General features: G+C 40.9%; 1 protein-coding gene across 4 annotated transcripts in view; it reads left to right on the forward strand.

Moving 5' to 3' along the window:
* Window positions 1–17,269, forward strand: part of MCF2L2 (MCF.2 cell line derived transforming sequence-like 2) — a 254,225-nt gene that overhangs the window by 181,365 nt on the left and 55,591 nt on the right. For all 4 annotated transcript variants that reach the window (XM_059163358.1, XM_059163355.1, XM_059163356.1 and 1 more), the window contains 3 exons: window positions 13,651–13,717; window positions 14,663–14,778; window positions 15,953–16,022. In XM_059163358.1, the coding sequence (XP_059019341.1) occupies window positions 13,651–13,717; window positions 14,663–14,778; window positions 15,953–16,022 (253 nt within the window). The remainder of the gene's footprint in view (window positions 1–13,650; window positions 13,718–14,662; window positions 14,779–15,952; window positions 16,023–17,269) is intronic.

Consider the following 17,269-nt stretch of genomic DNA (forward strand, 5'->3'; position numbering starts at 1 on the left):
CAAGGGACCTGACTTCTGCACACCTCACGGTAATTCCTGCCCACATGGGACCGATGAGGACTGAATATAAAAACCATCACGTATGTGGAGTACTGAGCGTGGGTAGGGCCCACTGCATGCGCTGCGTGGATGGCTGTTGTCCTCGTGCCCAGCCCAGGCTGCAGAAAGCCCTTCTCATGTGAGGAGCCAGCAGAGGGGGTCTTCATGCTGCCTCTGTCCACAATCTAAAAGGATCTGCTTCTTTCTCTCCGCATCTTTGAACGTAGTTTCCGTTACTAGAGCGTCACCCACGAAAATAATGCAGCCCCTCCTTGGCTGCCCCCTCCTCCCTCCCCACCTGCCAGCCCCTCCCACCCCATACATATCCTTCTGGGCTTCTTTGCTGTCTACACTTGCTCTGATCCCATCCATCGCCATTCGTGCCCAATTTCTATTTCTAGTCTAGATTCTGGGCTCCAAACTCCAGTTTCTCCACTCAAATGTGCCACATCAGTCTTAAGCCAAGCTCGTGTGAAGTGGACTGTTCAAATGCATGCTAGTGAGCCCGTGAAGGGATGGGACTCAAAGGCCCCAAAGGCCAGAATCCTCCTCCTTCTCACCAGTGGACCCAGCACAACAAGCGACATGTCGGTAACAGTCTGTGGCCTTTTGTTACTGTGAAATTGTCTGCGGATCTGTGTTCCCTGTTCTTGAATGTCCTGAGACCTCTCAAGGGTGGACGCCCCATCCCACACACCTCCAGTTCCCTTAAAGAACCTCCTGCCATGCCTGTACAGAGTAAGTGCGGATTAACTGCCAGTCAAGTTGAATTTTCATTCATCAGATGTTCAAATTTCCATTCCAAGAAGCTTTGCCCCCAGAACAAAGGTCTCTGTGTACTTCTCTCCCAAAGCCATCAAGGTCCTAAAGCAGGCACTGAAGGCACACCAGCCCCTTTCTTACAGCTCTTGCCTCTGCTTCTGTGGTTTGGCACCTTCGGCACACTACCTCAATTCCAGGACCTCAGTCCTTGGGTGAAACCATTGTCAGTCTGCCCAGAACAGGAAACTGAAGGAGACTGAGGGCACTCAGAGGCCCTCACCCGCAGGCCATTCTCAGAACCCACCTTGTTCCTTTCTCTTCTCATCTGCCCTGGGGAGCCCCCGCCCCACGATGGTCAGCTCCTTCCACATCAACGTACAAGGCTTCTCTGTTGTGTTCACCTTACCCTCATTGGGGGCCCCACAGGGGTGGGAGCAGTCTTGGAGCTAGGCCTTGTTTTGTAGGATCCTCCTTGGCCCATCAGAGTTGATGGGAGGAGCACCACTGGGGAGGTGGTGAGTGGAAGGGAGGCTGGCGTGGGTTTCCCCTCCATGCTGCCAGTGCTCAGGCAGCCACAGGGACAGTGAACTTGTTACCACTCCCCTACGAGGGCTCGCTCATCATCTCTTCTCCCCTCTCCACCTGCAGATCTGGCATAGGCTTTACCAGCACCTCCCACCCCCTGCCCCACCCCGGGCCTGTGGGGTTCTGTGCAAGGCCAAGGGCTGCCTCTCACTCCACCTACTACTCAGGACAGCATAGCTGAATGGAGTGAATGAGTGACATTTGTTTAGGGACAATCTGGAGTGTTGTCTGGTAATTGCCCCAGCCTTGCAGAGCTCTCCAAACTGAGTAGAATGACTGGGTCCTGGGATGGAGGAGAAGACAATACAGAGCATGGTTGTGGTGCAGGGGCTACATGCCTGGTCCAGAGGCAGTAATTTGTGTTAGAAATGTACTTAAAATTAAGTTTGGTTGTGCTGATAGAATATCATTCTCTGTGTCCCTCTTTTTTTTTTTTTTTTTTTTAAAGATTTTACTTATTCATTTGTTTGTCAGAGAGAGAGAGAATACACACAAGCAGGCAGTGGCAGGCTCCCTGCCAAGCAAGGAGCCCGATGCGGGACTCAATCCCAGGACCCTGGGATCATGACCCGAGCCGAAGGCAGGGGCTCAACCACCTGAGCCACCCAGGTGTCCCTCTGTGTCCCTCTTCTTAATAGTTAATAATTACTAAGTGCTTATTTGTGGTTCAAATCCTACTCAAACCAATTCTAATGGATAGTTATAAGCCTGCCTGGGATTTTTATTGAGTATTACTTAAAATAAGTGGACCATTAATTAAGAGAAACAGTTTTGTTATACTGAGATTTTTCTTATAACAGCACTTCCAAAAGGCCAGCTCTAAAGTCCTTGGCACATCATATAATCTGAAACAACATACATTTCATGAATCAGTCTTGGTTGGTCTAGTGGTATAAGGTCATAAAGCCCAATATCAACACCTATTTGATCCTGCAGGTACAGGGCTAAGGAATACTGGGAAAAGAGAGCAATATCTCTGAGAGGTATGCTTTTGATCATATCAGATAAACAAATAAACCCTCTTGGGAGGAAAGGGGTTAATAGAATAATGGAATATCTGCTGAGTAGATACAGATGAGATAAGGGTCTGCAAAAGAGGTATATAAGGTGGAAGAAGCAGTGTGTCTTTTCTCAATGTTTTTTGATCTTTTAAAATTTATTTTATACATATGTATTTTCCCTTTGGGAATCTCTTTTTTTGCAATAGATTTCTCTTTGTTTGTATGAAGTGGAAGCCTATTCGCAGTCTCAAATTTTTTTCTTTGCCAGAAATTATTGAGTTACTTGGATATTCCTGTTGGAGTTAGTACCAGGGCTGCCCTTTCCCATGAACTGAAGTAATAATGGTTTTCCTACCAGCAGTAGTCCAGGAATCTCCTTGGCGTACCAGAAGTCTTACTCAGGATGTCTCAAGTTAGATTGCTGATATGCATGTGCACCGTGGCTCTGAGATTTGAGGCAGATCCCATGAAGCTTACACATAAACAGATGACGGCCTGAGCCAGCCCCTTTTCTCTAACCTGCTTACCTGTGTCCTCACTTTGTAGGGCCTGTCGTTTATGGAGACATGCTACAGAGTCAGAATAGTGGGTCCTATTGTAGTGGACCGAACTTCAGCCTGGGCACATCAGTTCCCCTGTCACTGGCTGTAGAGCTAGAGGGCCTGGACTTGACCTCCATGGCAGCACCTTGCCAGCAGTTTGACCTCAATCAAGTCACGTAATGCTCTGGGTCCCAATTTCCTCTTCTGCAAAATATGAATGACAATTAGTACCTACTCTTGCTCACAGAATTGTTCCTTAACTCTACTGTTCATCCATTTGATAAACATTTATTGAGAATTTACCTACTTATAAGGCAGGTGAACAAGGATAAATGAAACAGGGTATATGCCCTGGAGGAGCTCTTTTTCAGGTGTTGAATGGATTAAAGAAATACACACATTAAGAAAACAACTCTACTTCATATCCATTAGGCAGGCTATCATTTTTTTAAAAAAGGGAAATGGCAAGAGTTCACCAGGATGTGGAGAAATTAGAAGCCTGGTGCATCGCTGGCAGGAATGTCAAGTGGTATAGTCACTGTGGAAAACAGTGTGGTGGTTTTTCAAAAAGTTGAAAATAGAATTATCGTATGACCCAGTGTTTCTACTTCTGGACATATACCTCAAAGAATTGAAAGCAGACAGTCAGAGACTTGCACACCAATGTTCATAGCAGCATTATTCACAAGAGCCAAAGGTGAAAGGAGCCTAAGTATGCATCAACAGAAGGATAAGCAAAATGTAATATATGCAAACAACTAAAGATATTCGTCCTTAAACAGAAATGAAAGTATGACACATGCTAAAACACGGATAAATTTGGAAACACCGTGCTTAGTGAAAAAAGCCAGACACAAAAGGACAGATGTTGGATGATTCCATGTATACGAGGTGCCTAGAATTGGCCAGCTCTTAGAGACAGAAAGTGGAATAGAAGTGACCATGGATTAGGGGGAGTGAGAGAGGAATGGAGAGCTAGTGTTTAATGGATACAGAGTTTCAGTTTGGGATGACTGAGAAGTTATAGAGATAGCTGCACAACATTGTGAATGTACTTAGAGCTACTAAATCATACACTTACAACTTGTTTACATGGTAAATTTGATATTATATATATTTTTTGTAATTTTAAAAAAACTTCATAATCCCTAAAATGCTATCCAGAAGCAGGATGGTTAACTTGAGTTAGGATTCATGAGATTCAGTTTATAATCAATCCCTCTTTTAAAAAGTGTGGTATGAGAAGAATTACTTTGTCATTATTTATTCCACGATATTGAAGAACAAGCATCCATCCAGATAAACTTTAATCATAATTTATTTATGCCCCATCCTCTTCCAAAAAGAATTTGAGGTAGTTTACTCTCAACGTGTCAGAGTAATGAATGAAGTCAGATCCAACTGACCTAAGACGAAATATAGAACCTGAGAAACAAAAGAAGAGGAGAGGGAACAGATGGCACATGGGCAACAGCAAAAGTCTCAACTGTGAGCCTTCCAAGAGCCAGGGAAGTGTTTCTGTTCATCAGACCTTTTCTTAATGCTTAAAATACCATTGGTTTCAACAGGATCATTGTTTGAGTCTGTGCTGTTCACGTTGTTACCATTTACAGTTCTGAGAATTGATTGTGTCATTACAGAACACCTAATCGAAACAGAAGGATGTAGAACGAAGAACATCTTTTCTTAAGTCCAAGCCCGCAGGGCCTGTTCTGTTCTTAAGGAAACCGGCTCCTGGACAGTGGCCTGTCCTTCTGGCCAAAGCATCTCCTGGCCCTTCCCCTGGGCTCCTATACTGTGTCTATGCTGTAGCCTGGAAGGACAAGGATCTCCTCCATCCGAGGTCCCCCCTCCCTCCCTGGCTCCCCATCCAGACCCCTCCCCAGCAGCATGGTTCCTGCCAGGCCCCCCATATGGCCAGAAGCCCCACACCCTGCTCATGTTTCCTTCTTCATGGAACACCCTACGGCCTTCCTGGCCAAGCCCTCACCTCTTCCAGAGGTTGGTTCAGATTTCCCCTGCTCCGGGACATCTCCAGCCCACACTGACTCCCCTCTCTTTGCCATCCAGGTGCCCTCTTCAGTTACACATTAGCTAGTTAGTTCATTGGGGATGTGATGAACAGAAAGTCTTGTGAGAATTGAAGAGCAAGCTGTGATTAGATCAAACACCACATCATACATTTTATTAGAAATGGTAATATATTTAGGAAATGTTCCTGAGAGCCAGCACAGATACTCAGGCTTATCTAATTTGGCCTTTTGACACATATAGAAATGAGCACCCTGGGACTTGCTCAAGGTCACCCTGTATATTGGAGGTAGAAATAGACTTGAAAACCTAATGTCGTGAAACCCAGTATTTTTAAAATAGCATACTAGTTTCATTTTAATTTGTGTTTTATTTAGTAATCAGGAGATAGGACTTTGGATGTATTCTAAACACAGGCAGAGAGGGGCAACGTAACAGTGTGAAGAACATTGGCTTTGCCAAAGGCAATGATATTTGGTAAGTCACTTTGAGGCTCTCGACCTCTTATTTTTTCATCTTCAAAATAAGGATGAATTGAATGGTCTTGAAGGTTATATTTGCTTCTAGCATTTTTTGAACCTATGAGACCATTGGCCCGGCACCACCAAAGAATTTATGAGTACTGGTAGAACATACGTGTCTCGCTTCATTTTCTCCTTCTACTGTTCCCCTCAGCCTGAGACATACTTCTTTTAGATGTTTCCCTTGCTTCCTTTCTTTTTTAAACTCAGCTTAAACTTCACTCAATGCAAAATTGGCAGTGTTTCCCCCTACCCTTGGCTTAATTTCAGCCCCTTTTCTGCACCTAACTACTCTGACCGCCACGTACCTTATCACACTGTATTGATTTTCTTGCCTTTGCTACTGGACTGCAAACTAAGACCTAGTATTACGGTGAGTTTCTTGAGCTCAAGTGGCTATAATGGTGCCTTTAACAAATAAATGTTTGGTAAATCTAATGGGTTTTGCCTGGGAAGTAAGGACAAGACTGTGGTACCAATTCCATTCAAAGCTGTTCGAGTTTTCATGGAAAAGGGAGACTTGGAACTGAGTTTTCAAGAATGATTAGAATTTGAAAGGGAGTGTAAAATAATAACATGGGGTTTAAAAAGTAAAGGCAGAGGGGAGGGAAGGAGGTGGCTAAAGGAATGGGGTCAGATCAGTGTTACTTGTTCAGCAGAAGGTCGGCAATAGGGACGCCTGGGTGGCTCAGTGGGTTAAGCGGCTACCTTCGGCTCAGGTCATGATCCCAGCGTCCTGGGGTCGAGTCCCACATCGGGCTCCTTGCTCGGCAGGGAGCCTGCTTCTCCCTCTGCCTCTAGCCTGCCACTCTGTCTGCTTGTGTTTGCGCTCTGTATCTCTCTCTCTCTAACAAATAAATAAAAATCTTAAAAAAAAAAAAAAAAGAAGGTCGGCAATAGGTTGTCTGGGGTGCTTGTGCAAATGACAGAGTCTACCTGTGACACCCACATGTTATTCCCCATTCTGGATCTGTCGGTCCAGATCTACTTTTAGAACAAGATCCCCAAGTAGATTCTTATCACATGAATGGAGAGTCTTGAAATCCTGGAAGGAACTTTGGCGATTGTGGGCAAGTGGAAACTACTTTAAGTTTCTGAAAAGGGAGAATGATGGCATGATGGAAATGGAGCTTTAGGAAGGGCGTAGATGAGTAATCTGCAAAATAGATTGGTGGGAGGGACCCCTCAGAGGCCAGGGGAGCTGTCAGGAGTGCACCAAGTTATTCCAGATGAGAGGAGGGGAAGGCTTGCTTTCTCTTGGCCGCACCAGAAATGGTGAATAAAAGGTGACTCCAAAAGATATGTTGAGAAATGAAATAATGAGGCGTGGCTCCAGATAGGTTAAATAAGCAGTAATGGTAGGGAGGAGTTTGAAATGACAACTGTGCTTTAGGGACCGAGGAAATGGTGCCTACTTCTGTCTAATGAGTTCTGTTTCAATCCAAGGTGATTGAGGCATCTGGGAGGCACCCAGCTGACAAGTGTGTCAACATGGGCTTGAGTATAACCAAAGGTCTGGGAGGAAGATCATGGTGTGGGAGGGTAAAAAGCATGAAAGAAGAGGAAAGAGGAAGTTGAAAGCTGATCTCAGAGCTGTGGGAGCAGCAATAGCAGCAGGAAGAGGAGGCAAAGAGGGAATAGGGAAGAAACAGAGAGGTGGGTGGTGAATGGAAGTTGAATAATAAAGAGAAACCAAAGGGAGAAAAAGGCTTAAGAAGGTGAGTATCCATTATGTCAGATGTGCTAGAGTCTGAGAAGAATAAGAACAGTCCTTTCAACTTGGCAAAAGGATTTTAGATGAAAACTAACTGTTAAAAAGAAAAAATCTATAATACTTTCTGGTGTGTACGCCGTGATCTCTCGTACCAGAAGTATATAAAAATTCTTGATGGCAAATTGTGTTGACAATTAAATGAGCAAAAAGAAAAATATACTTCAGACAGGCTGGTTTCCGAAAGGATGCTCTTTCTTCTATTAGAGAGCTAGGAAATGGGGAGGGAAGAGGGGAAGGGATTAGGATGCATGGACAAAGAAGAAACATCAGGAGATCCTAACATGTATGTACATGAATGATCTTACTTACAAAATAAGGTTGCATTCAGCTTTTATTTATTTATTTTTTTAATATTTTTTAATTTGGGAGAGAGAACAGAGAGAAAGAAAGAGCAGGAGTGGCCGGAGGGGTAGTGAGGGGCAGAGGGAGAGGGAGAAGCAGACTCCCTGCTGAGCAGGGAGCCTGAGGTGAGGCTTGATCCCAGGACCTTGGGATCATGAACTGAGCTGAAGGCAGATGCTTAACTGACCCAGGCATCCTGCATTCAGGTTTTTTGTTTTTTTTTTTTTAATTTTTATTTATTTGAGAGAGAGAGTGAGAGAGCATGAGAAGGGAGTTCAGAGGGAGAAGCAGACTCCCCATGGAGCTGGGAACTTGCTGTGGGACTTGATCCCTTGACTCCAGGATCATGACCTGAGCTGAAGGCAGTTGCCCAACCAACTGAACTACCCAGGCGCCCTTGCATTCAGTTTTTAAATGAAGTTCAATTCTTGCCCTTTGGTTATGGTGTCATCTGAAAAAAACACGAGATGTCATATAGAATGCAACCAGATATTTAAAGCTCTGTTTTTCTGGTGCCTTGAAATACACTTCCAGAGAAGAAACAGTTCCTTAAAACATTACCCTTTCATTTCCTCCTTAATGACCTCAGAATCAGGAGGTGGGGGGAGATCCACTTTTAAATGTAAAGCAAAGCAATGGAATGTACACTAGTGCAGCGTTCATTACTGCAGACTGTTCTGGCGTGGTCAACTCCATTTGGTGCCCTAATTACAGTGCTCTACCTCTGGATAGATATCCATCAGGACGTAAGTTGCTCTAGGTGTTCAAAGGTTTTTACATTATTTAAGTACTTTTCATATTTTCTGCTCTTCATCTACATTATATATACTAGATGATTGGAGATGTGAAGTCCTTGATAGCCTTTTCTACAAAGTCATGTGCTTTGGACTAATAAAGCAGGCAATCATCAGAATCATAGATTTTCTCCCATTTAATAATATTATTCTTAAAAAAAAAAAAGGCTAAGGAGAGAAAGGGAAAAGAATGGCTTAACAGTGGTGTGAAGGCTATTTAAAAAAAGAATCTGAGCTGAAATCTGGGCGGATGGGTGTACAGGGGACTTCTTATCCTTGGAGTTGTACCCATGGCACTTGAACAAGTAAAATGAAGCAGTTGGATGAGATCTCTAGACAGTTTCCAAACTATAAACTGGGACATGACCTGATGAAGAATTTTTTTTTTTCCTTCTGAATATTTTCTTGTGTCAGATTCTTAAAAACTCTTAAGATTCTCTAAGTTCTTATGTAATTGTTGGGTAGTAAAGTTGATTTCTACCCACCACCTAGCTATTTCTGTCTTCTGACTTCATATAATGCCAATAGGTCCTTAAACAGGTTCTCCGAGTTGCTTAAGCCCAATACTTCATAAGGGCTGAAGAGTCTGGCTGTACTCTGGTTTTCTATGAATACTTAACTGTGGCTATGGTCCAACTTGATGCCACAGCTCATAGAAATAGACTGGAATTGAGGCCCCTATTTCCTTCTGATAGTAACTGTTGTCATTTTGGGATGATTATAAAAAGCAGAACCTCTTAGTGACTTTGTAGCTAAATGTGATCTTAAAGTAGCTATTTGATAGTCTGTATACTTCTTGAAATTGTATCCTGTCAGTGACTATCTTTTAACAGTCGTGTCTTATAATAAGAACTTATAAATAGGTATAAAGAAGATATACAAATGGCCAACAGACACATGAAGAAATGCTTCACTGGGCATCAGAGAAATGTCAATCAAGATCACAATGAGATACCATCTCACACTGGTCAGAATGGCTAAAATGAACAGCTCAAGAAAAAACAGATGCTGGCGAGGATGCAGAGAAAGGGGAACCCTCCTACACTGTTGGTGGGAATGCAGGCTGGTGCAGCCACTCTGGAAAACAGTATGGAGGTTCTTCAAAAAGTTAAAAAAAAATAGAGCTACCCTGCAACCCAGCAATGGCACTACTAGGTATTTACCCAAAGGTTACAAACATAGTGATTCAAAGGGCCACATGCAATGGCACTACTAGGTATTTAACCAAAGGATACAAACAGAGTGATTCAAAGGGCCACATGCATTTATAGTAGCAATGTCCACAATAGCCAAAATATGGAAATATGGAAAGAGGCCAGATGTCCATTGACAGATGAATGGATGAAGAAGATATGTATATATACAATGGAATATTACTCAGCCATCAGGAAGACTGAAATCTTGCCATTTGCAATGATGTGGATGGAACTAGAGGGTATTATGCTAAGTGAAGTTGTCAGCCAGAGAAAGACAATTATCATATGATCTCACTGATATGTAGAATTTAAGAAACAGAGCAGATGAACATAATAGGGGAAGGGAAGGAAAAATAAAATAAGATGAAAATAGAGAGGAAGGCAAACCTCTCTAGAGACATTGAACTCTAGGAAATAAACTGAGGGTTGCTGAATGGGAGGTGGGTGGAGGGGGTTGGATAATTGGGTGATGGGCATTAAGGAGGGCATGTGATGCAATGAGCACTGGGTGTTATATGCAACCGATGAATCACTGAACTCTACCTCTGAAACTAATTTAAAAAAAATAGACACAAAAACTGTTAATTTAAGAAAAATAATTGGGCTAGAAAATATCTAAGTTTATAATATAAATAACTTATATTTATATATATAAACTTATATTTATATATGATAAATTATATATTATATATTATAACTCCAGTAACATTCATTTTAAAACGTCATGGAAACCATTTTTAAATTATAAAACTTGGTGAAGTTTTCTTAACCGAAAACTGTAGAATAGCATAGGGTAAAATGTAAAACTTCTCCTTCCCTGCTTTCTAGCCTTCAGTACAACTCTTCAAAGGCAATCACTGATAACAGTGCCTTAAGTTTCTTTGCATGAATTTTCTGAGTGTACACAATTTTACATATATATGCACACATACTCATTTTTACATAGTCAGACTATGTAAACCGTTCTTCATGTTGGTGTTTGTCTTTTTTTTAAAGATTTATTTATTTTGGAGGGGTTGGGGGAGAGAGAATGAGCTGGGCAGAGGGGCACAGAGAGAGAGAGAAGCAGGCTGATCTCAGAAACCTGGGATCATGACCTGAGTCAAAGGCAGATTCTTATCTGACTGTGCTACCCTAGGCACCCCATGTTGTTGAAGTTCAAATAATTACAGATAGTGAACATTCTTAGAAATGAAATTATTGAACCAAGGGGCGCGTGTTTTAAATTTTGATGAGATATTTCCAAGTTACCTTGCACGTAGTTACATTTCTACCAATATTATCTGAGAGTGTTTCCACGTTCTCATCTATTAGTCTTTCATTGAGGTTTGAAATTTCTGCCATTCTAGTAGTTGAAAATTGTTACTTCTTTTTATTATGCCCTTATTGGATTAGCATGCATTGAGCATTTTTTTCATAAAACAAATAGTCATGTCTATATATGTGTGAATCTCCTGTATAATGTCCTTTGATTATTTGTCCCTTGTCATATCCATTTTATGAGAGAAAAAGAAACCCTTTGTTAGGATAGACTACCATTTATTCATGTATTTTTCTAATTTATTCTAGTTCAGCTTTTTAATTTTTATTTATTTATTTTTACTTTAATTCCAGTGTAGTTAGCATACCGGGTTATATTAGTTTCAGGTGTACAATCTAGTGATTCAGCAATTCTGTACATTACTCAGTGCTCATCATGATAAGTGCATTTTTAATCCCCTTCATGTTTCACTCATCTTCCCACCTGCCTCCCCTCTGATAACCATCAGTTTGTTCTCTATAGTTAAGAATCTGTTTTTGGTTTGTCTCTTTTTTTTCCCTTTGTTCATTTGTTTTGTTTCTTAAATTCTACCTATGTGTGAAATCATATGGTATTTATCTTTCTGTGACTGACTTATTTCCCTTAACTTTATACTCTCTAGATCCATCCATGTTGCTGCAAATGGGAAGATTTCATTTTATGACGGAGAATTATTGCACTGTAGATCTATACCACCTTTTCTTTATCCATTTGTCTGTTGATGGATTCTTGTACTGCTTCCATAATTTGGCAACTGTAAATAATGCTGCAATAAACATATGCATGCATATATTTTTTGAATTGGTATTTTTATGTTCTTCGGATAAATACCTAAGTAGTGGAATTACTAGAAATCTACTTTTAATTTTTTGAGGAACCTCCATACTGTTTCTCCCAGTGGCTGCACCAGTTGGCATTCCTGCCAACAGTGCACAAGGGTTCTTTTTTCTTCACATCTTCACTAACACCTGTTGTTTCTTCTCTTTTGGACTTTAGCCATTGTGATGGGTGTGAGGAGATATCTCATTGTAGTTTTGATCTGTAGATCCCTGATGATGAGTGATGTTGTACATCTCTTCATGAGTCTGTGGGTCATCTGTGTCTTGTTTGGAGAAACGTCTGTTCATGTCGTCTGCCCATTTTTAATTAGATTATTTGGAATTTTTTTGGTGTTGAGTTGTATAAATTCTTTATGCATTTTGGATACCAACCCTTTATTAGTATGTCTTTTACAAATATCTTCTTCCATTCCATAGGTTGTCTTCTGGTTTTATTGGTTGTTTCCTTTACTGTGCATAAGCTTCTTATTTTACTATAGTCCCAATAGTCCCAAAAGTTTATTTTTACTTTTATTTCCCTTCCCTCAGAATACATATTTAGAAAATTGTTGCTATGGCCAATGTCAGAGAAATTACTGGGATAGGCTACTTTTTAATAGATAACCTACCAACAGTTCACAGGAATCCATAAATGTATGTATTCTACACGGCGTCACCAGTACAAACACTAACTCAGAAGCCTAAAAGAAAGCCCAAAAGAAAAAATGTCTGAGAAGAGAAAGAAAACAGTCTATCTGGAGACAGGGATGGGGACTGGCCTCACTCTTTCTATTACTTTTCGACTGCTGCAAAAATATGACCACTAATTTAACAGCTTACAATTCCTGCAAAGCGGGTCCATGCACAGCATGACTGGCTTTTTGCTCAGGTCCCACAGAGCTAAAATAAAATTGGTCAGCTGTGCTCAGTTTTCTCTTCTAAGTTGATGTGGTTGTGGCAGAATTGAGTTCCTTGCTAAAGGCCTGGGAGCTAAAGTCCTGGTTTCCTTCCTGGTTGTTAGCTGGGGCCACTCTCAGCATCTAGAGGTACTCTGTGTTCCTTGCCATATAGCCTTTTCTGTCTCCAGAGCCAGCCAAGGACAGCTTCCCTTGTCTTAAATCTTTCTCATGCTTACAATCTTTCTGACTTCCAGACCCAGGTCTGATGAGTTCATGTGACTGGGAAAAAGCCCAACCAGGTACTCTACCTATCTTAAGGTCCACTGATTTGGAACAAAACAGATTGGCAAAGACCCTCCACAGCAGCACCCAAATTAATGATCAGTTAATTAACTGGGAAAAGGTGTATGTACACAAGAGGTCAGGAATTGGGGTTGGAGGGGGGGTGTCATCATAGCATTCTGCCCACCACAGCCCTCACCTGTCTTCCTCAAGGGGAGCAGACAGAGGTCATGTGTGTTGTCTGAGGAAACCAATCCTACTGAAACATTAGATGCTAGAGAAAGGGAGCATGACTGGACTCCATCTAACCTCATGCAAAACAAAGTCCAGCTATGCGGGTCAAAGATCTTGATATGAGCAATGAGACAGCAGAAAGCTGCAGAGGATATCCCAGAAACCACACGTACAATGGAGGGGTCAGGCGGGCTTTCCTGACTAAACATCCAAACCTGGCATTTCCGACTCCACAATCTCTGCCTTCTTGACCCCTTACACGGTGACCCACCAAAGGACAGGTCATTTACTGGCTATATAAATAGATTTTTGAGTCCTCTAACCTTATTGTTTCTCCTTATGCCAGTGTGATCAGAGTATGCTTTTGTAAGCTGTTGGCCTTGGGTATTCAGTAGAACAGAATGAACTGACCACAACCCAAGTAGGTAGGCCTCTAAGGGGAACTGCATCGACGAGCATTATTGTAAAAGAATTCTAAGGACCCCTCTGCCTCTTTCTCTTTCATATTCCCACCTGCTGCTGTGATTCAGGCGCATCATACATGACTTGCTTGAGACGGAAGAGATTTATATAAAGGAGATTAAGAGCATAATTGATGTAAGTAGACTGTGATAGTTGACATTAAGCATGTATTCAAATTAGAGAAGTTCTTTTGTACAGAGATTTAAAATAGTTGCCATATGTCTCTAGAATTTCCAAGAGTTCAGCTCTTATAATATCACAAGTATCTTTCCAATAAGAATAAAAACATTCTTATGACTATTGATCCGTGTAACCAAATAACTTCCAAAGGATTGTATCAATTCATACCGATTTTAGCAGGGCCCAATAAGTTCACCCTATGGTTGCCAACAATGGAAATAATCATTTGAATGCTTTTGATCATGTAATAAAGGAGAATTGTTTCAAGTAGGATATTTTCCTTGAGATTGAAAATTTGAATTTTTCCTGTTTTCCTAAGGAAGTAATCTTGAGAAATAAATGATCTGTATGAAGTTACAATAGAATATTTATAATAAAATATCAGAAGGAAATAAAATCCCTAATAAAAAGGGGATGTTAATAAAGTTTGATGTTCATGCTGAATGAAATATTGTTCAACTGCTACAAAATAATTATTTTGAACAATATGTAGCAACATTGAAAAATGCTTATAAGATTAAGTTAAAACAGTAAAAATATGCTTTTTAAAAAGTCATGAAGAAAATATAATAAAAGAATAGTAATTGCATTTGGTTGTAACATGATGGATAAGGTTTTTACTTTCACACTTGACTTGTATAACACAAACATTTAAAAATATGCTTATTCTTTCTATAAAATGCCATTTTATTATCATTGCCATTTAAATTTAACCATCTTCTTCTGAAGATGGACACATGAAGGGAGTCATATCAAAAGAAAGCATTTGATGAAATGACTTTTAGGAAATAAGTGTGCCATATTTTCCAAATATTAAAGTTTTTGTCCCTGGAGTAGCTGATTTAGATCATCTTTTAAATGTCCCTATCTGTAAAACCTGCCTTGTTTCCTCCTTTGCAGGGCTATATCACTCCAATGGATTTTATTTGGCTGAAGCATCTGATTCCAGATGTTCTTCAGAATAACAAGGAGTTTCTCTTTGGGAATATTAGGGAACTTTATGAATTTCACAACAGGTATATAATAATTCAAACTATCAGGAAAAATGGAAAGTAAAAGAAAAATGGAAATCAGACTGATGGGATTTGGAGATGAACCCGTGTATATGTTGCTTAAACAAGTAGCCCAGACTCAGTGGACGTGGTTGGGATGGGATGGGGCGAGAAGGAGGGGAGAAGTGCCACAGACCTCTGAGGGAGAAAGGGAAAAGACATCAATGGAGGATGTACCAGGTGTCAGGCATTCATGTTATATTTTTTGTGTGTTTTTTTGCTTATTTAACTATTCATGTGTCTGCCTTTATTGAGGACCTGTTCTGTGTCAGGCATTGTGTTCAGCGTTGGGAATACAAAGATGACCCAAGACACACGTCCACATACCTGTTATCACCGAGTTGTGCTGGGAGTTAGCGTCTTGGAAAACGCTAACTGGTCAGACAAGTTGTCCTTTTAGCCCAGGGCTGCTTGGATGTTGAATTCTAGAGAATTAGAGGAGGAAGGGACTTTGGAGATCATCTTCCAAGGCTTTCATTTCACAGATGAACCTGTAGCTCATTTCTTCCCTTTACCCAATATGATAACCCCAAATCACACATGTAATTGATGGGAAAGAGACTGCTTGGTGAATTGAACCACAGTTGTTTCCCAGTGCCGTCTCCTGTCCATTGGTCAGACACACAACTGAAATGGAAATCTCATTTCTGCTACCTTCCCTGGAAAATTATTTAACCTCTATTATGCCTTTCACATTTATGAAACCCTACCTTACTAGGTTTGGTGGAGGATTAAATGAGATATTGTTTATGAAGTACTTAGCTTATGCCTGGCTTGCCTCAAGCCCTCAGTGATATTAGCAGTAGAAGCAGCCAACAACCATTCTTATTCATGTGATTCTCATGTAGAAGGAGGATCACTGCAGTTTGTCTGTGTATAGCTAGTGCCTAGAATTATCAGGACAAGCTGTGGTTGGCTTCAAGGAATTCTAGTAATGTCACAGAACATTTTTTTTTCTTCCAAATCTGTATTTTGAAGATGAGTTAAGAGCAATAAATCCTGGAAGACAGCATTTTTCTAAGCACTTAAAATCTTATGTGATTTTACTTTAAAAACAAAAACAAAAACAAACCACCTTACGTGTTTTAACCACATACATGTAAAAAATCAAAACGTGATTTTACTTTTCCTTCCCTAGGACTTTTCTAAAAGAATTGGAAAAGTGCACCGAAAACCCTGAACTTCTGGCACGTTGCTTTCTCAAGAGAGTAAGTCTGTGCTCCCAGTAAGTCAAAATAACTATGTGATTAACGTTAGCCCTTATTTTTCTGTGTAAGGGGTAAGGGCAAATGGGAGCACCAGAAATGTTACACATGCCTTTTAAGTGCAAAGCACAAGTGCTTTGCAGTATTTCCCCCAGTGTGAGATGAGTCCAGTTTGACTAGGCACATAGGACAGATGGGAGCAACTTACAAGCTTGGGCTCAGCAAAGCCCAGGGACATGGAGGACAGCCCCCCTCCACCCCAAAACATGATCCTGCTCTGAATGACTAAGCTAACTGTTTTTGAATAAGAATCACACAGCAAGGAAAAAAAAAAAAGAATCACACAGCAGGCTTAGATTCCTCACTAAAGTTGTATTAACACTCTCAAGAGAAGTACTGATGCTAAACTCAAAGTCTCTGAAAATGTCTTTTCCTCCATTTTATTTTTTTACAGGGGAGAGGATGGGCAGAATATGTCAAGCCTGTGATCCCTCTTTTTTTTTTTTTAACTTTTTAGTTTGGAATTATTTATTTTTTATTCTTAATGAAAAAATAACTTTGGAGCATATTCCAAAGTTTATTTTCTTAAATTTTATTTAAATCAATTAATTAACATATAGTGTATTATTAGCGTCAGAGGTAGAGTTCAGTGTGTTTGGTCCCTCTTATGCTTAGTACCCAATTTATTATTTCCTGCCCTATACCAGCATCTCTGACTACTTCCCCTTCCCCATGCACAGACCTCTTCCCTCTTGCCCTCTTTGCACCCCTGCTTTGGGCAGTGAAGAGCTGATTGGGCCTACAGAGCTGACCCAGAGATGTGTATTACCTGGCACCACTCCCCACCACTTTCTTATCTTGGGAGGACTATGCAGATGATCCTTGTGCCCTGAACTTTCTGTCTTTTGCATTTCTCCCCTCTCTCTCAACTAGACCTTCATTTTATTCTCTTCCTTTATTTCCTTTTTGTGAGCCTGAGACAACAGATCAAACAACTTAAAAATTTTAAACAGCCCAAATTATGACTGATAAGTCTAAGAGCAGTATGTGTGATAAACTGAGAGCAAGCAAACACAAACCCCCAGGCTTCAAGGCATTTGACATAATGGGAAAAACAGAGCCTTCAACCCTCAGAGCTCCTGCCAGCTTGGAAAGCCTTTTCCATGGCTCTGTGTGGGCTTTCTACCACAGCCTCAGGTTTTTTGGTCAAGTGCCAGAATTCAAGGTACACTGAACAACACGTTGTATTT

The sequence above is a fragment of the Mustela lutreola genome, chromosome 2, assembly GCF_030435805.1.
Source record: "Mustela lutreola isolate mMusLut2 chromosome 2, mMusLut2.pri, whole genome shotgun sequence".
Lineage (NCBI taxonomy): Eukaryota > Metazoa > Chordata > Mammalia > Carnivora > Mustelidae > Mustela > Mustela lutreola.